Here is a 21,288-nt window from a genome sequence, read left to right on the forward strand (position 1 = left end):
TTAACACCTCCTCGCATATGCCCTTTCGAAACAAAAAGTGTCTTAGAAAATTTAAATCAATATATTGTAGGGGTGGCATGGTACACAAATGTCACGGTTCGGTACGTACCTTGGTTCGGGGTTCACGGTTCTATACGATTTCGGTACAACAAGGAAAAACAAATCTACTATGCTCGGTTTCTTTTAATTTATTTTGAACAGACAGTAGTGCAAATTACATTTTTTTTCCATCTAGATGTGAAAATACTAAATATTACATATTATATATAAAATCTGTTTTGTTTTCATTGTGAGTGTACATAAAGAAAATCAGACCTTTATACAGTGATTATTAATAAGAGTTTAAGTGTTTAAAGTTGATTCTGCTGGTATAAGGAAACAGTTGAAGTGATCGTGCCGGAGCACGCGCGCGCGCACACACACATCAGTTCCAGCATTTCTAACTTGACAGCACAGTTGGTACTTTATCAAAATAAAATACAGTGAGCCAAACATCAGCACACCCCCCACTGTGTCACCGTTGGAATGCGACTGAAGTACAAAGGCTATAATTTACATAATAAATAATAGTTTAGCATTCAGATAAGTTACATCGCAAATATGGAAATATTATGGAATATTTGGATTTGTGCTGAATGAGAGATGTAGGATATATGAGCACAAAGCCCCATTTCGCAAACAGTTGAGTGCACAAGCCTTTAAAGTATACTCATTTGTCAGTCTATGTGAGAGACGCGTTCAGAATCAGCACATGGTCACTGTCTAGGGGGCATTGTTTTCAAGTGCGCAACTCATGGCATTCGCTGTTCTTCTGCTGGCGGCTATCAAACAGCGTTGCATTACTGCGGGTGCCCCCTTCTGGATTGGGGGTAAATTGCCTGTATTCGTCGTAAGACCTCATGCACCGAATCGAGATGTCAGTATTGTGACGGTTCAGTACGAATACATGTACCGTGCCACCCCTAATATATTGTTTTCTGTGAGGGAGCAAACAAGATGATTTTCACATCATTTTGAAGCAAAAACTCTAGGCTACAAGATCCAGTTCTCAAAAGTCTTGTGACTGTTGTATGTGTTTTATGGCCTTATTTCAGTGACTTTAAAAATGTTAGTTTTTCATTAACCACACATAAATTATGCTTTATCAAAAACACAATCATGTACATGCTGCTCACATATTATTGTAGGCCAGTTTGTGCTGATTACAGTGTTATTAGATTTTAGCCATTTGTTTATAAGCAACTGAAAAAGCACAAATGTCTGGGCATGTTAAAACTTCTCCAGGCCCCCAAAACACCCTAAGACCCCAGAGGGTTAAACACTGTTGCCTGTGTTTTATCCTATTGGTAATTAATGTAAAACAAACGCTAAAAAGAAGACTATTTTGTGAGTGTAGATCATGGTCTCATATACTAAGTAATTTAATAGATTAATGCACAAAAATAAAATATTAAGTGATGGAAGGGCGCGGTGCAAACGGCTTTAATTTTCAAAATTAAGAATTTCCTGAATTTTCTAAAACATTATAGGCTAACGTTTCGAGAGAAGGTAAAAAACAATGCAAAACAAATAATGTACAGCAGGGTTCCAAAATTAGTTTTCGCAGAGGGCCGAATTCTGCCAATAATACCAAGCCAAGGGCCACTGCATTAGAGCTAACATTAGCATCAAGCTACTTAAGACAATTTATTTGTATTGAGATTATTAGTACACTTTTACTCAAACTCACTTTAAACCACCATTGAGTGTTATAACTTCCTTTCGCGATCACATGTGGAATTTGGTCGTTTACTGTTGTTAAAATATGCCTTTTATATTACTGCACAAATTAGCACTTCAGATGTACACATTCTTTTTTTGTTATGAAAATACCCCAAATCTCAAGAAAATTACATACAAACAATATACTATCGTAATCGTGTGTTTATTATTTGGATATTTCGTGGGTACAGAGGTTTCTCTGTGTTTGCTGCATGTGGTCAGATATTAGTCTCGCGTAGCCAGACCTTCAGACTGACGGCTGAAGGTCTGGAATCTATGGCAGGTTTCATTGGCCAAGGCCCGCCCATGAGGCCGTTTGACCGACATGTCAAATAACCAATCATAGTTCGTTTTGTTCATAGCGTCATGTTTCGGGGGGTGTAAATGTCGCCACAATAACAGACTGTTGTGTGAAACTCGGATGTATTTTAAAGATTGTATGCCGCGAACTTTAAATATTTCACACACTTTTGAAAATTCTGCGTTTAGTTGACCTGATAAGAGTTCGTCATCACATTTGTAAACACGACAGATTTCTTCTTTAGTGAGGGGGTTTGGCACCACGGCATCTTCGTTTCCCGGCGGACTGAATATAATCGCGACACTCGCATCTCCCGGAAATCTGGTTTATTTCAACCAGTCAGATGACGACTTCGACATTCCTTAAGTGTTTCCAGAAAAGTGTGACATATGCATCAGACGTTTAGCCAACGTTCCGTGGGCGTGACATCTGAGGCTGAGACTAGTCAGATATCAACATGGACGAGTACAGGAGGTATGTGACAGGATGAGATGGGGTGGGATATGAGACGCAGTTATGAATAATAAACGACAGACGAATCAGGTCTCAGAGTGTCATAGCACAAGCACGAAAGAGTAAACCCAGAGACAGCTCATGGAGCTGCTAATGGTCATCAGATCGCATAAATCAATGGAACATGAATAGAAATTATTATTCTGTCTGAAGAAATATGAAGTAAACATGAGTAAATATATCTATATAGCTCCATGTACAGCATATGCATCTTTGGACTATAAGACCTTACTGACGCTGTGTGAACACAAATAAACTGCTGCAGACGTGAATGAATATGAATGCGTGGTGAATTTCTATTCTAAATATGACACACGGATTTATTATTTTGCACTCCTGACATGAATTACTAAATTACTGTCACTGCAACAATGTTTTATGAAAAAAGTGGTCAAATATCGAAGCTACAGTCTTTAATCTTTCTACTGATGCACAGTTTGTCCAGATCAAGTAAGAGCATCATGTTTAACGTGCTGTTAAAGTGAATCTGGGGCCATCGCCCCAGATTCACCAACAGACTAATGACCATCAGACCAACTGCAGAAAGGAGTAATTGAAGCCATTTAGGATTATTTTAATAACAGGTGGCACTGTTATCAAATCAATGTGGTGTGTTCTGTGTGAGGTGACAATGGTACACACACAGTTTGGTGTCAATATCCCAAAGCATTGCAGAGATACAACCTAAAGTGTTATTTTGTGTCAGTGTCAACGTCTCAAATTCGTTGTTGTGGTATGTGAAAACGTTTTTGTCTATCAATACAAAATCCATAACTTTTTGTCAGCAGAGTCTGAAGATGATATTATTCGATTTTGGTGAAAAAGTTTGGTGTCGATCGGAGTAACGGTTTCTAAGATATTGGCAAATGATTTTTAAACGATACAATGCAACACTGCACAAACCATAAGAGCCGAAACACTACAGGTAGCCTCAGGTCATGCTTGTTATAACACACACCAAGTTTCATCTCAATCCGTCAAACCGTTGCGGAGATTGCGGTCCTCATTTCCATTTTTGCGAGCTTTTCAGCGAATTCATTAGTGTGGTATTCGAGAACGCTTGGAATCGACTTGAATTCCATAACTTTTTGCCACCATGGTCTGTAGATGATTTGAACCAATTTTGGTGAGAATCGGACAAACTGTCTAGGATGAGTTTGACAAAGTAGGTTTTACGAACAATTGAAGACAGACAAAAAAACTAAACCTTATGATTTTTGAATTTTTGACTTCATTTGACTCTGTCTGAGCCAAGGATTAAGAGGAAAAAATAATTTATTTTGTGGCTTACGGTTCAAAAGTTATTAGCATTTCAAAATTAAATTTTTGGACAAGTGGTGGCACTAGAGAGTTTGAGTTAGAGACTCCAAATTTGGTGTGGTTACTATTGACAGTATCATCTATCAGTGTGTCAAATTTGATAACTTTCCCGCAATCGGTTCTATGGGCTGCCATTTACTTTCCGGCGGAAGAAACAGAATAATAATAAGAACGCTAACGGATATAATAGGTGCCTACGCCACTTCGGTGCTTGGCCCCTAATAACGCCAACTGTTTCAATAGGTGCCTACGCACCTTTGGTGCTTGGCCCCTAAAAAGAATGCTAACGGATATAATAGGTGCCTATGCACCTTCGGTGCTTGGCCCCTAAATATCAACTGCTAGTGAAACATCTACAGAAAGATATACTGGATTAACCTGGGTGCCTTCTCACTAGAGCCCCTGCTTTACAGCACAGTTAAATAATATGCTAATGACAGGATCCCTTGACGTGATTGGTTATTGATTTTTGTGACGTAGCAAAAAAAGGTCTGTTTCATACCACGTTTCTGGAATTGCCTTTGGGTTGTACAGTTTTAAGGAGAAAATACTCAGCATCGTGTTGATTAATGGATTGGCACATGGTTTGTCTAAAAGCATATTAAAAACACCACATAGACAAATAAACAACAAAAAACATTTATTTTCTCTACAGGGGGACTTTAATATTGACGTGTGCGTCGAGTTTCATGAAACTGTAAGCATGTTACGGGCCTCAAAAACACCAGAAAAGAATATTCAATTTGACATGTTTCCATGGCATTTAATATTTAATCAAGGACCCCTTTACAGATTCTCATCGGCCGTGTTTTGACATTATTCTGATGAAGTTTGAAGCAAATCGGGTAAAAAAATAAGCATGTGATTTCAAATCAAATTGAAAAATACACACTTCCTGCTGCCAGTTGGTGGCACTATAACTTTGACTCCTAATAGTCATATCTATGCGATCGGCATCATACAACTAACAAACTGCTGAAGTTTATCAGGCCGCCACAAGAAAACTCAAGCTCTTTGCAATTTAACATCACAAAGGCCCAGGGCCATGCACATACATTTTGAGGGGCAGTGGCCCAAACCAAAAAAAGGGCACCAAGGTGCTTGTTAATACAAATTTGTATTACAAATTCACAGTTACAGTTGTTACAAATATACACTACCAGTCCGAAGTTTTTGAAGATTTTGAATTTTTTTTTTTTTTTTTTTTTTTTTTTAAGAAGCCTCTTCTGCACACCAAGCCTGCATTTATTTGATCCAAAGTAAAGCAAAAACAGTAAAATGTTGAAATATTTTTACTATTTCAAATAACTTATTTCTATTTAAATATATTTTAAAATTGAATTTATTCCAGTGATCAAAGCAAAATTTTCAGCCTCATTACTCTTCAGTGTCACATGATCCTTCAGAAATCATTCTAATATTCTGATTTGCTGCTCAAACATTTATTATTATTATTATCAATATTTAAAACTGTTTTTTTCAGGATTCTTTGATAAATAGAAATATCCGAAGATCAGCATTTATACACCATAACCATTCACTCAAAAATGAATGGTTAGGCCCTATAGTACAATTTTACTGTTTTCAACAATACTAATAATAAATGTTTTTGAGCAGCAAATAAGTATATTAGAGTAATTTCTGAAGGATCATGTGACTGGAGTAATGATGCTAAAAATTCAACTTTGAAATCACAGGAATAAATTAAATTTTTAAATATATTCAAATGGAATATAATAGTAACAAATATTTCAGAATGTTATGGTTTTTGCTGTACTTTGTTTCAAATAAATGCGGGCTTAGTAAGATTTAGATTTTTTTTTTTAAGTCTTTTCTACTCACTGTTCAAAAACTTTTGACTGGTAGTGTACAATTAAAAGTGAAGACAGCACTGTAATAATTTCAGACTTTATTGTAGATGTTTTGATAGAGTGGGCTCTCCCTCGCTCTCTGAGCCAGCTTCTGCCTCATCTTCAATGGAAGTATAAGTATTAGACATTTGATTTAATATTACACAGCATAAATCAATATTATATACTAATAAAGAGCTCATTTAGAACATTTATATTAACATTTTAACTATTATAGGCCTATTAATATAGTTTAAAAAAGTGTGACTAAGAATGAAACTACTAAATATAGCTGCAAGCAGCAATGACGGGGCCAAGCACATCAGCGGCAAAACGAGGAGCAAAGCATAGCACAGAGCATCAGAACAACTGCAGAAATTAGTAACTGAAGCCATTTTAAGATTATTGCAGTCCAAATGAGTGAAAAATCATTGAAAACTAGCAGCAATAGGATTGATTGACTTTTCACTTTTGACCAACAGGTGGCACTGTTATCAAATCGATGTGGTGTGTTTTGTGTGAGGTGACAATGGTACACACAAAGTTTGGTGTCAATATGCCAAAGCATTGCAGAGTTACGGTCTCAAGTGTCACTTTGGCATCATGTCTCAAATTCGTTGTTGTGGTATGTGAAAATGGTTTTGTCTATCAACCCGAAATCCATAACTTTTTGTCAGCATGGTCTGAAGATGATATGATTTGATTTTGGTGAAAATTGAACCAATGGTCTAGGAGGAGTTCGAAAAAGTAGATTTTCAACATAAATCAAAATGGCGGACAGGAAGTTTGGTTGGAACATCAGACCAACTGGAGAATTTAATAATTGAAGCCATTTTATGATTAATTTAGTCAAAACGGCTGAAAAATCATATTTATTGGCTTATAACGTTTGACCAATAGGTGGCGATGATATCAAGTCAATATGGTGTGTTCTGTGTGAGTTGACAATGGCACACATAAAGATTGGTGTCAATATCTCAAAGCATTGCCGAGATACAGCCTCAAGTGTCACTTTGGCATCATGTCTCAAATTCATTGTTGTGGTATGTGAAAACGGTTTTGTCTATTAACACGAAATCCATAACTTTTTGTCAGCATGGTCTGAAGATGATATGATTCGATTTTGTTGAAAATCGGACAAACAGTCTAGGAGGAGTTTGAAAAAGTAGGTTTTCAAGAAAAATCAATATGGCGGACAGGAAGTTCGACTTACTATGACATGATTGATATGTGTGTTGTCAGCATGACCCAAGGAATAATTTGAGACCAGTTTCATTACAATACGCTAATGCAATCAAAAGTTATTAGCATTTTTGTAAATTTCATTATTAATAATTAATGAATGGCTTATTACTCTTGACCAATAGGTGGCGCTGATACCAAACTGACGTGGCGTGGTCAGTGTGAGGTCACAATGTCACATACAAATTTTGATGTGAATATGTCAAAGTTTCGCTGAGATACAGCCTTGGATGCAGTTTGGCATCTTACCAGAAAATTCGTTGACGCGCTAAACGAAAACAGTTTCGTATATTGACACAAAATCCATAACTTTTTGTCAGCATGGTCTGTAGATGATCCGAGTCAAATTTGGTGAAAATCGGACTAACGGTCTAGGAGGAGTTCGAAAAAGTAGGTTTTAGACATGAATCAAAATGTCGGACAGGAAGTTCATCCAATTATAGCAAAATTGGTATCGATGTTCTCGGCATGAACCAAGGAATCAATCAATATGAGTTTTATTAAAATAGGCTAATATAAGCCAAGGTTATTAGCACTTTTAGAAATTTCATTATAATTGTTGACCACAAGGTGGCGCTGCCTCCAAACGTTTTGAGTACCATCAGGGCATGGTGCCGAAGAAGCATACCGAGTTTCATAACGATATGTCAATGCGTTCGTAAAATAGAGCATTTTACGACAAAATTCAACATGGCCGACGCCCAAAATGGCTGACATGTGAAAATTGGACATGGTTGGACTCGGCATGATCCATTGAATCTAAAGAGACAATTTTTATGATTTTTGGCCAAACCATTCACAAGTTATAAGCAAAAATATGTATTTTTCATATCTCCTGACCACTAGGTGGCACAGTGCCGAAACACTGCAGGTAGCCTCAGGTCATGCTTGTTATAACACTCAACAAGTTTTGTGTCAATATGCCAAACCCTTGTGGAGATATAGCGTCAGATCTATTTTTGCGTGCTTTTTGGCGAATTCGTTAGTGTGGTATTCGAGAACACTTGGACGAATCGACTTGAATTCCATAACTTTTGGCCTCCATGGTCTGTAGATGATCTGAGCCAATTTTGGTGACAATCGGATAAATCGTCTAGGACGAGTTCGACAAAGTAGGTTTTACGAACAATTGAAGATAGAGAAAAAACTAAACCTTACGATTTTTGAATTTTGGACTTCATTCGACTCTGCTTGAGCCAAGGATTCAGAGGAAATTTCCTTTTTTAATTTTTGGCTTACAGTTCAAAGGTTATTAGCATTTCAAAATTGAATTATTGGACAAGTGGTGGCGCTAGAGAGTTTGAGTTAGAGACTCCAAATTTGGTGTGGTTACTATTTACAGTATCATCTATCAGTGGGTCAAATTTTACAACTTTCCCGCAATCGGTTCTATGGGCTGCTATTCATTTGCGGCGGAAGAAGAATAATAATAATAGGAAATCTAACAATAACAATAGGTGCCTAAGCACCTTCGGTGCTTGGCCCCTAAATATTCTATATGATGATTTACCTGCTGGCTTGCTGGAGCATTTAATTCATGTTTGCGAAGTTGAACTGACTTTAGCAGCATCCCTTTGCTCTTTCACTCCCTTTCTCGTTCACCTTTTTTTGTGAAGGCATTGTTGGTTTTTTTTCTACAAAATGTGCCAACAACAGCAAATTTGGTGTTATTTATATTAGATCTGATCGGGTACAATAATTTGATTAGACATTCTAAGAACATGGATATTCCATACAAGTTATGACTTTTAGAAGGCCGAGAGCAAGTCATTAACGACAGAAATACAAAAACAAACTACCAAATTACAAATTACTAATTCAGCAGATCAACCACTGACTGTTAATGCATCAACCTTCGGAAAGAACTGTCATCTCCAGAGAGCGGGCACACAGATTGTGAGTGATGCCACGGAGCGGTGGGAAAAAACAGAGCAGATTCGCGGAATCAGTGGATCTTTAGCGGAGTGGTGACCGATCACTTTGAGCTGGGGTGATAGCGGGGGTGGGTTTGGTGAAAGGGGCACCTCTGCCGATGAGGGCAGAGGGACAGTGGCTCTAGCCACCGGGCCACCCCCCTGTGCACTGCCCTGCAAAGGCCTTTAGATTAGTCTGACCAAATATAATGTTAATGTCATTAAATCTCTATGAGGACTTTGTTAGACCGTAAAGCATGCCACTTCCTGTTGCCAGCAGGTGGCGCTATGACTATAACTGAATATGGGCATGGGCATGTGTTCAGGACCGGACTCTTATCAAACGTGAAATTTGGTGCAGATTGGACACTGTTTGCCTGAATTATAACAACTTCCTTTTTCATGGCGAAACATCGAAGTTTGTCAGGCCACCAAGGACACGCCCTTCAACAAAAACTCAACATCTTCGCAATTTAACGTCACAGGGCTTTAGATTACACTGACCACATTTGGTGTTTTTAATATATTTAAATCTCTAGGAGTTTGTTTGTTTACATACAACGCCTGAAAATGGCAAAAGCAGCACAAAACTTGCAGAGAAAATTCAAGATAACAGACTTCCTGTTGGGTTTGGGACTTCATACAGAAGGAACTGTTTTGTAGGTATTGGTGTGTTACATGTGTCTACCAAATTTCGTACATGTATGTGAAACATAGTTCGAGAGGCACTTCGTTTAAATTTTAAAGGTGCCACTATCGAGCCATTTTGCCACAACCACTTCTGAAACCCATACCAGATGTAAATTTTCACCACTTTGGGCATGTGTGCAAAGTTTCATGAGTTTTCGAGCATGTTTAGGCCCGCAAAAATCAACGGGCCTAAACATGGAACAGATTCGAAACTAGGTTCTAGCTCCGAACCAGCACTTAAACATTGGAAAAGGGGTAAAAGAGAGTATGTTTTGATTACTGCATTCTTACTGCCTGAAGGTGTAGTTTAGAAAAATTGTCTCTTACTAAAGGAAGGGTAGCTGTTGCCTCCTTGATCTCAGACATCAGCACATGTCTATGGATGTTCCGGGGAGCACTCTGGTATCTCTGCTTCCTCCTGTCCAATAAAGATCCAGAGATGAACATCAACATTCTCACTTTCTCACACAAGAAAAAGTAATGTACCAGACACAATAAAACCCCCAAAAAAAAAAAAAAAAAAAAAAAAAAAAAAAACAGTACAAATGGTTTAGGTCTATAAGCTAAAACATTATCTTTTTACTTTGGCTTTTAACTAGCAAATTATTTTTATGAAGTATTCTATATATTACGTTGCCTTTATTATTAGTTGGTTTTAATTTAATTTTATGTATTTATTATATATTATTACTAATTATATATATATATATATATATATATATATATATATATATATATATATATATATATATATATATATATATATATATATATATATATATATATATATATTATTATCATCATTATAAAGTGGGTTTAATCTTTAAAGGTGGGGTAAGCAATTTCTGGTAGCCAATGTAGATATTTGAAATTACCAAAACAAACTCCCCCCTATCCCCAAAAGGGTCTCGCCCCTAATTTGATAGCTCCGCCCCACAGATACATAGCCTATGCAACCCAGGCAACGATTAGTTCTGTGAAACAAAGCAAAACCAATGTTACACGTACCGTCAATTACTCAATAAGTACCTTGGTCCATGTTTATACCCCCAACTTGAGTCCAGCATAATTTATTCTGTACATTAACTAATAGGTACATACACCAGTACTTACATAGTAAGTATATGGAAATAGGACTGTAAAATAAAGTGCACCATTTTACATAAACATAACAGGAATTATCAGTTCTTCAAACTTTGTAAGCACTGTTGTGGACAGCAATTTTTCATAAACAGTCCAACACAAGCAATTGAAAAAGTTTAGGACTTACCAAGTACAGTATGTGTCTTGTTTGTTACCACATTTTTCCATAGGTGCTACAGATTTACCATGTACATATCATTAGTATGTACAGTAATGTCTTATTAGTTACCATATACAAATACTGTAAGGACGTACCTGTGTGTACCCACTTTTCCATAAGTACTACATATTTACCATGCATATACATTAGTAAGTACAGTAAAGTATCTAATTAGTTATCATGTACGGGCACTACCTCTAAGTGACCGTTCATAGCCACACTTGTCTGTATGCACAAACTAATTACCATGCATGTACGACTGTTAAGTACAGCCATGTTTCTTATTTGCTACCATGTACATACACTTCAGGTAAGTACCTTGTGTTACCACTCATTTGCCTGTAGGTACAAGATATTTACCATGTATGTACCAGGGAAGTACACGTACTGTAAAATAAAGTGCTACCATGTTTATTAGTTTTCATGTGAAGTACTTGGTGCTTACTGTAAAGCACTTTGAGCTCTTTGTATGAAAGGTGGCATACAAATAAAGTTTATTATTATTAAGTGAACACTAAGTGAAAAGCCATGTCAGTGGAGCCAGGGAAAGACAGACATTTATGATCATATTCTCGTGGTCAACATGACCTTTCACTCTTATCAAGATAAAAATAGGATTATTAGCAACTTGTCTACAGTACAATTTTACTCTGATATTGAGAAATTAAATAAAAAGTGTTCTTTATGCTTTTTACACTTTTAACTTCCTTTAGTGCATAATGTTGCTATTTGAGCATGAAAAAGATCTGCAAAGTTACAAAGCACAGCCCTTACAAAGCAATAACTCCACAGGGAGTTATTCTCTATACACTGTATAGAGGCTGGGTATCGACTCAGATGTCCCGATTCGATAGCTCTCGATTCGATTCGATTCTTGATTCGATTCTCAATTTTTTTTAATTACATTCAGTGAATATAGTTTTAATAAAAATGCAACTGATATTTCTAAAAAATTAACAGTAAACGGTTTACAAATGGTGAATTAATAAAAAGAAATTAAGAGCCACATGCCTGTATTTTAAACCTATTATTTTTTTGTATAATGTCCTTTTTTTAAACAAAAATTGGTCCCTATAAAATTCTCTTTTTAATTTTTCTAGTAATCAGATGATAAAAGATTAATTTAATTTATCCTAATCAAATTTATCAATTTATCCGAAAAATTAAACCCCTTTATTTGTTGGCAAACAAAGTGCTGCACAACAGAGGTTTGCTGTTAAAATTAAAAAGAAAACAAATGTGATTATCCCTTTAAAAATAAAGATTTATTAATATTTAGTAGTAGTAGTAGTAGTAGTAGTAGCAGCATTGTTGTTCCATTGAGTCTTAAGACTGCTAAATAGTAATATTTCTGACATAGTTTCTGCACGTTAAACTAAACTTTTATTTTGACAGGTTGCCGTGAGGAACTTGCAGCTGCTGTGTATGTGATATGATGGTAGATTTCTCAAATTAAACGGTACAATGCTAATGAAGTGACTCTCAGAGCAGCTGGAGATGATATTCTTGTGTTTTCTTGAGTATGATGGTGAACTGTATCATAACACTGTGATAAACCGATTGAGACAGCATTGAATTGGTGGTGCATCAATACAGGGTGTATACAACCTAGTCGAAACCACTGATACACATCTCAGATTATAGCTAAGGCTGAGTAGGCGCGTGTGCTACTCACACTGACAGCACATGCGAGGCAAGCGACGACACATCTAGGTTATAAAACCTTAAGTGCTGGGTGACAACCAGCCTGCCGCCATACAAATGTCCTGAATAGACATGCCATTTGCCCAGGCCCAGGAGGACACGAGTCCGCGTGTTGAGTGGGCCCGAACCTCTATAGGACATTCCGCGCCCATAGAGCTGTAAGCCAAAGCAATTGCGTCGACGATCCAGTGTGACAGCCTTTGCTTGGACACAGGCATTCCTTTTGTGCGCACACCAAAACATACAAATAGCTGCTCCGAGAGTCTGAACGGTCTAGAGCACTCGATACAAGTGCGCACCACACATATAGGGCACAGCAGGAGTGTATTAAGCGGCTCCATCCCGGTCGGTGTTTCGGGGCGGAAAGCAGATAGGGTTATGACCTGTGCTTTAAATGGAGTCGAAAGCACTTTAGGCACATAACCTTTTCTAGGCTTCAATGCGAGTCTGCAATCAGCTGGCCCGAATTCAATACACGAGTCATCAATTGAAAGCACCTGCAGATCTCCAACTCGCTTAACAGAGGTCAGCGCGAGCAGGAGCACTGTCTTGAGAGAGAGAGCGCTCGCAAGCTCGCTGATTGTATAGGCTCGAACGGGGGACCTGTGAGAGCGTTAAGCACAAGCGCCAAGTCCCAAGTGGGTAGGGTAGAAAGGCGAGGAGGGTTAAGCCTTCTTGCTCCTTTTAAAAATCGTATGATCAGGTCATTTCTAACGATCGGACAATTTTCGACGTGCGCGTGAAAGGCTGTTATAGCAGCCACATACACTTTCAATGTGGATGGTATACGACCACTATCAAATATCTCTGAGGAAGGCAAGATTTATTGGAATTGATTGGGTATTCGCCCCGCAATACGCACCAACTTGGAAAAAAAAAAAAAAAACTCCATTTATGTGTGTAAAGACACCTCGTAGGCTACCAGCAACTCCACCAGTTCTGGGAACCACGGCTGATTGGGCCATTTCGGTGCCACTAACAGAACAGATTCCTTTTCCTCTCTGATTTTGCAAAGCACGCGAGGCAGAAGTTCAATTGGAGGAAAGGCATACTTGCGTACTTTCGGCCAGCTGTGAGCTAGTGCATCCAATGCCAGGGGAGAGTGAGTCATTGAATAAAACAGCGGGCAGTGAGTGTTCTCTGCAGATGCGAAGAGATCCACCTCCATCCTGCCGAATACACTCCAAATCATACTGACTGTCAAAGGGTGTAATCTCCACTCCCCATGGATTACTCCACCCCTCGACAGTAAGTTCGGCTCTTTATCCAGAGCTGAAGCGGTCGCATACGTAGGAGCCCTAGATTGCGCACTGTCGAGGCAGCAGCCATCTGGCCGAGCGTCCTCTGAAAGCATTTTAGCAGGGGAGAACGCCCTAGTTTGAAGACTGCGAGAGAGCTGATCAGTTGTTGTGAGCATTCCTCCGACAGACGCACTCGCATGTTGATTGAGTTCAGCTCCACTCATAAAAAAGGAGATGTTCTGGCTCGGTACCAGCATGCTCTTTTGCATATTTACAGTCAGCCCTAGGCTCTGAATATGAGCGAGGAGTCTGAGCTTGTTGCTGAGCAGCGTTCTCTGATTGGGCTAAGACTAGTCAGTCGTCGAGATAATTCAGGATGCACATTTCGCTCTGCTTCAGAGGAGAGAGAGCAGCGTCCATGCATTTCGCAAACGTATGAAGGGCCAGGGATAAGCTGAAGGACAGGACGGTGAATTGGTACGCGATCCCCTTGAATGCAAATCTCAGGAAGCGCCTGTGGCAGGGGGCTACCTGAATGTGAAAATAAGCGGAGTCCGCCATCTTTTTTTGGCACCAGAAAATAATGACTGTAGAAGCCGCTCTCGCGTTCTTGTGAGGGGCACTGCCTCTACAGCGCGCTTTGCGAGAAGATTGTGTATTTCCTCTCGCAGAACTGAGGCATTCCGCTTCCGTACAGTGGTCATTAACACACCGTTGAAACGGAGCGGTCTGCGGAAGAACTGAAGCGTGTAGCCATTCTTTACTGCCTGCCACGCTTCTGTGAACTGTGACAGTGGGCGAGGCGGACTGCAGACCATGAGGGATAACTCGCCGTGGGGCGGCAGGGAGTTTAATACCACATGAGTGTGAGCATGAGTGATGGGGGAGAGGGGAGTGAGAGGAGGAAAATTGCCCTGATATTGAGGTGAATTTTGTATTTTTTTCGACTTTATTGCACTGCATAGTGGAACAGTCAAAACACAAACATGACAATTGCTCTCGCCACCCGCAACAGGCAGGGGGGCGTGGTGAGCACACACAGCAGAGCGAGTGGTCTTCTTCAGTGGCTCGTCTTCGGCACTGGGTGCAGCTTTCCTCCTCCGAGAGACAGCATCAGGAACGCAGCTTTGATTCCGGTGCCGGTGGCCCGCCGTTTCTGTCAGGGCGGGGTCTCTGGCCCTTTGAGCCCTGATGGCGCTTCGGCCACGGCTGTCTTGACCTCACCGCCAGCTCATGTTCGCGCCGAAGAGCAGCAGAAGAGGCATGCGGTCTTCTCGCGCACTGCGCTGAGGAGGAAGGGGAACACGCAAGAGGTTTCGTGCCGACGTGCTTTGGCAGGAAGTGGCTAATGGCCTTCGACTGCTTCTGCGCTTCAACGAATCGCTCCGTGAACGTCTCCACCGCCGCGCCAAAGTGACCTGAGGGATTCATGTGAGCGTCCAGAAGGGCCATTTAGTCCTTTAACTCGGTCAGAGTAAGCCACAGGTGACGATCTAGCACCACAAGATTCCCCATATTGCGGCCGATCGCTCGTGCGGTCACCTTCGTCGCTCTGAGGGCCAGATCTGTGGCGCGTCGGAGCTCTTTGAACACTTCAGGGTCCGGTCCGTCCAGAGACTTGAGCAACTTGGCCTGATATACATGGAGTATCGCCATCAAGTGCAGTGCTGAAGCTGCTTGGCCCACCACGGAGAAAGCCTTGCCGGCGAGGCTTGCAGTGGTTGCAAGGTTTAGAGGGGAGAGACGCGTTGTTTCTCACTCTCCAGTTCGCTGCGGCTGAAGAACAGAGATGGGCAGCGATGGCTTCCTCCGCAGGATTATGCACCCGACTGGTTCCACAACTATCTCGTCGTGCACCTCTGGGAAAAAGGGGCCTGGTCTCCGCAGGGTGTCTTTTTGCCACGATCCGACTGGAGGTACCACTCGTCCAGACGGCTTCTGGCCGGCTCAGCAGGAGGTGCCCACTCCAAAAGAGCTGCAGAGGAAGAGCGCAGCAGAGTTAGTTGGGCGAGTTCATCGCCTTGGATGATGGCCACACGGAGCCTGAGACGCATATCTCCACAGTGGGGGCAGTCCGACCCCCCCCCCCCAAGAGCCACCTCTGCGTGGGCGCGACCCAAGCAAAAGATGCATCTTAAGATTCGATTGGCTCCGCACAGGAGAGGCAATCGCGAGTCATCTTTGCTTCCAAAGCTCACCGGAACACAGCAGGGGAAGAGAAGGCGTGTCCGCTGCAGCGTGTAGATCATGGAGAGTAGTTCTTTCCTGATAGGCGTCAAGGAACTTGCCGTACCGTGGGTGCAGCTATAGCTGGGGACTATGTTCAGGCGCTGCGTAATATCACTGCGCCTGCTGCACCCACGGTACGTTTGGTAAGTTCCTCGATTCTTCCACGAGAATCATATTTCTTTTTAGGAGTTTTTACAACATTTTGCATTATAACTAATCACACAAGACTCTTGATTTTATGAACTCAATGGCCAGTCATGCAAGCATTCAGAAGAGTAATGCTGAAACGCTGGTGTTTTGGTCAGTGCGCGCGCTCGCTGACTGAATTCTGCACTCTGGAGAATTCTCTCATCAGAAACTACAAAATGCAGATGTACATGCCATGTAAATAAGTGTTTATCATACACTGCAGACAGCATCACTGATATAAGTGGAGCTTTTTTTTTTTTTTTTTTTAGAGTGCTTACATGTGCTAGACTGAAGTCAGTGATAATGTTCTTTAACCCTTTAAGACCGGCTGTGTCGTCGCCGACACACTAAACCAAGCTGTATTCATGTTACCGTAACTCTTCAACCGTTTGCACCATCACAATAATTCAAATTGCTCCTGACAGAAAACTACATGCGCTTTTCGGCAATATATTGCTTATTACGGTAATTTCTTGCGCTCCGTCGACAAATGACGGCTGATTTCCGGGAGAGCGGGGAGGGAGAATTTGAATGGAGCGATAGGGAGCGCGGAGTTTTGGATTGCATAAAATAATAAACGAAACAAACAAAAACATGGTGAAGGAGGAGTAAACAGCATAAGAGTCGATTGGGATGATTTTTGATGAGACTTTGGGAGCAGTCTGAGTGAGACTTTTTCACATGTAGTGTGTGCATCGCTATAATGAGTCCGTGCATGTAAATGTATGGGTGTATGCATGTGCACGCATTTACATGCATGTATAAATGTATGCGTGTATGAACAAAAAAGCCTCCTGAATGAAAACTGTGCAACCCAGTGTCCCAAAACTACTTGTATATATGTAATATAGTTGAATTTTGAAGTAAGAAGTGTTGGATTATTTCGATCACGATTTTTCTCTTTTTTATAAATAAAAAACAGAAAATATTTTACTGTTGTTTTTTATTTTTGTCTATTTAAATTCTGTTTACAAACTCAACACACGACATTAATGGTCAAAAACTGTACTTTTTTGAAAGCCGTCTGTTTTCTGAAAAAAATGACACCTTGCACTTGAAAATAGCACATTCTGTTAGAATTTTACAGTCAAATAAACAAAATATGTAAAATGACCTATTTTACCCTTAGGTTTTAAAGGGTTAATAATATAAATGTTCTTTGCTTATTGTACTTGTTTGTTGTTTGAATAACTGGACATGCAGAGTTATAATTATAAACTTAAAATGTGCTTTTATTAAACCCGTGATCAGGCTAAATACAAATTCAGACTTATTAAAATATTTTAAGACATAGGATGGTACTTGTCTAAAAGGGGTTTATGATTTGTGTAGTTAATAGATTACAGGCTACAGTGGTTTGAGCGCGTTTGACTAGAGCGCGATTAAAGAGCTGTTGTGTTTATGTGATTGTCAGTGGCCTTCTGGCAAGAAAGCTTTGGAAAACAGCTCGTAAAAAGGACGAGGACTTGAATGCTTTTTACAAGTCGAAATCTATAATTACGGTAATATGCCTTGAACATTTCATATGAAATTGTGTCAAGTGTGGGGGAGCTGTAGAACTCGTGCCACAAGGCATGTAAAAAAAAGATAGAAACTGCGCTATAGGCTATCTCTGGTCATTTTAATATGAAACTAATGTTTAGATTTTCTTTTAAATATTGTGTGCTATCACAAAAATTAAGTATCCAGTGCATGATCGAGGGGCACAAGAAGAATCTGAAGGGGCACAAGGAGAATCTAGCCCCCACTTAGACCTGGCCCTGGGTGGCGCTTAGGTGGTGGCAGAAAGATCCCCCTGACCGCTTCACTAACGCTAGCTATGAAGTCTGTTAGCTTGGTTTTTTTTTTAATAATAACTGGAGAAATTCAGATTTTACCTGCATATGTAAGGTCACTCACTGTCTGGGACCGCGATTCTTATTTGAAAAGGTTAACTTTAACGGACGAAACCAGATTGGCCAACCCGCACACACTTTTACTCAAAGGATGGACGATCTGACAGGATTCCCTCCGGTTGAGTGACTCACAGCTAACGTTAACATGTATAGTAAAGACAAACTCACTTTGTCTATCTAGTCATGAAGATGTATCCTATATATATTTCAGCAGGTAATTATTTTTACAGCTACATTATTCCAGCCACAATTACTCATAACAATGTATATACAATTACATATGATTAAAGTAAAGTCGTAAAGTCGTGACGTATTGTCAAGTATGGTGACCCATACTTGACGTACCCATACTCGAAATTGGTGCTCTGCGTTTAACCCATCCAAGTGCACACACACACAGCAGTGAGTAGTGAACAAATGCACACACACACACACCGTGAACACACACCCGGAGCAGTGGGCAGCCATTTATGCTGCGGCACCCGGGGAGCAGTTGTGGGTTCGGTGCCTTGCTCAAGGGCACCTCAGTCGTGGTATTGAGGGTGGAGAGAGCGCTGTACATTCACTCCCCCACCTACAATTCCTGCCGGCCCGAGACTCGAACCCGCAACCTTTCGATTACGAGTCCGACTCTCTAACCATTAGGCCACGACTTCCCACGCATATAAACCGTCAGTTTATTTTTCACACATATGCACACAGACATTAGTTCATATATGACATAGTAGTGAAATGCATAAGAAATCTTTGGACGTGCCCATAACAACAAAAGACAATACTTTATTGAACCTTTTCTGATAAGAAGTGTGCACTGCAAACGTGTACATTTTTGACGATCGTTTCTGTCCAGTCCACTCTGTTTATCTCGTTTAACAACAGCTGTCGTCAATTTTTATAAATTTTTTTGTCTGGAAGTGGCAGCAGCGTTAAAATTTCAATATTTCAAAATGTCAAAATTCTGACTTTGTTCTCGCAATTCCGAGATTATCTCTCAAAATTGACCATATGCATGGAGCGCTATTTAGAACTTCCGGATAAAGATAAGCCAGCTCGTAATCTTCCGGTGAAGTTAATTTTATGTGCGCTATATATATAGGTGGAGACTCTCACAGAAACATTTCATGCGTCATTCTTATCAGAAACTGAGAAACAAAATAATTGCAACACTGTAAATAAAGATAGCGGAATTAACAGTTTCATGTTATTAAAGAACATATAATTTTATATGCAGAGACTGGTAATCCCAGGGAAGTACCCATGTAAGTATAACTGTAAATGTAAATGCTGACAAATAAACACTATTGTAACTTTTTAGGCAGTTAGGCTAATCTCTTAAAGGACATTGTAATGGTGTTCTCGATAATCAATATCTTCCTTCATAGCCATGAACACATTTTTAAAATCGCATAAAATTTTAAAGCATTTATTATTTCTCAATTCTGTGCGGTAAAATTCCCATTATTAAAAGGTTCACTTTTCATTCATGAAGATAACATGAAGAAATATGCTATAAACATATCTCGGCGACTTTTTAAGATGAAAATGAAATTACCGTTATAACCAAGAGATGGTAGTAGATGATCACTCAATGACTGCAGCTGCCATTTCAACTTAGTTTTTCATGTCTTTTGATTTAATATCAAATATTATAAATTTAGTACTTTGTTGCACTGAAGTATAAAGTATAGCAAATGCAGGAAGTCACAAAGTCAGCCTATAATGCTGAATTATTTTTTATCCAACACAGACCTGTAGTTTTGTTAGTCTGAATTTAGTCTGAATTAAGTGAATTAATGCACAGCTTTATTTTGACATCGGCTCGTCAGATGATTCATTCCGTTGCCACTGTCAATCATAGCAATGACTCGTGGCATGATTTAACGGATTCCCTTGCGTAAATTTAACATTCGCATTGTGTCACTTGAAACAGTATACGTGGATATTTGGTCATCTTAGACGAAACTTTTCTCCAAATTTTGAATGGATTATGTAGCGAAACCGAGCAAAGGATGCTCCTCTTACGGCACAGTACACTTGACCGGAAATGGCTGAGCTGGCTTATCTACAACAAGGAAGTAACCGTGCATAAGGTCAATTCTGATAAGAAAAATCAACTCGTCATTCTCTCTTTTTAGTTTATATCCCACACTTCTGGCGTTTTTTTCCCGCTCAGAATGGACAAACGCGCTATTGAGTTAAATCAAGTTATAAAGTCAGAAATATGAAATATAAGTTCAAGTTGAGCTTTATTGTCATTCTGCTACATGTGGGGACATAGTGGAACAAAATGTCATGCCTCACAGGACCACGGTGCTACATAAATACAGACATACAACAATGAAGTAAAAAACACTATAAACCTATACACAACTAACCTACTGACAGATTTTAACTATAAGTATATATATATATATATATATATATATATATAGTATTTACCCTATACAAACTAAAAAATAAAAGATAAAAAATACAAACTATACGAATGCTTCACATATTTACCCTATACAAACTAAAAAATAAAATAAAAAATACAAACAAATAATACAAAAATACAAACTTTATCTCGCACATGCAAATAAAAAGTTGCATGTGCGAGAAAAAAAAAAGTATCAAAGAATTGTGAGACAAAATAGGTAACGTTAAATGCAAAATGTTATAGGTTTAAATAGTATTACATGCCGTAACTGTAGGGCAAATATATTATGTTCCCAATGAACTGCATATGTGAATATTATGTAGACCAATTGTTTAAATCAAATTTATGCTTTAAAAGTAGAGTAATCATAGCAGGTTTCATTGATTAGTTTGTCGTTTAAACGTCTGCGTTTAGCTTCAAATGGCATTTTTGAAGACAGTATTCTATAAAAATGATTTGTATTCCGATTCTGACATCCAAAAAGGCACAATATATTTTCTCTTATTCCGTGGATTTTTCCCATTTCACTCCACTTGTTACCGTGCGTTTCTGCCACCACAATGCGCGCGCAGCTGCTAGTGACGTAACTGTGACGTCTACATGAAATTGGTCTATAGGGGTCTTTCACTTTTCCGGTTGCCACGCCACGACGAAACTTTGCTCACCAGATTACGTTGCAGTTTCATAACAGTTACGTATTTTTGTTAGCTGGGTTGTT

The 21,288-nt window shown here is 39.5% G+C and overlaps 1 protein-coding gene across 2 annotated transcripts in view; it reads right to left on the reverse strand.

Moving 5' to 3' along the window:
- Window positions 1-21,288, reverse strand: part of LOC306842968 (ribosome quality control complex subunit TCF25-like) — a 174,694-nt gene that overhangs the window by 42,323 nt on the left and 111,083 nt on the right. Inside the window, exons 15-16 of one of the 2 annotated variants that reach the window (XM_079374205.1) lie at window positions 9,918-10,008; window positions 4,738-5,866 (exon numbers count right to left, since the gene is read on the reverse strand). In XM_079374205.1, coding sequence (XP_079230331.1) covers window positions 5,798-5,866; window positions 9,918-10,008 — 160 coding nt within the window. In that variant the 3' untranslated portion in view covers window positions 4,738-5,797. Of the gene's footprint in view, window positions 1-4,737; window positions 5,867-9,917; window positions 10,009-21,288 lie in introns of those variants that run through there. The other variant, XM_079374204.1, reaches the window with a different exon arrangement.

The sequence above is a fragment of the Barbus barbus genome, assembly GCF_936440315.1.
Source record: "Barbus barbus genome assembly, chromosome: 23".
In the NCBI taxonomy this organism is placed as follows: domain Eukaryota; kingdom Metazoa; phylum Chordata; class Actinopteri; order Cypriniformes; family Cyprinidae; genus Barbus; species Barbus barbus.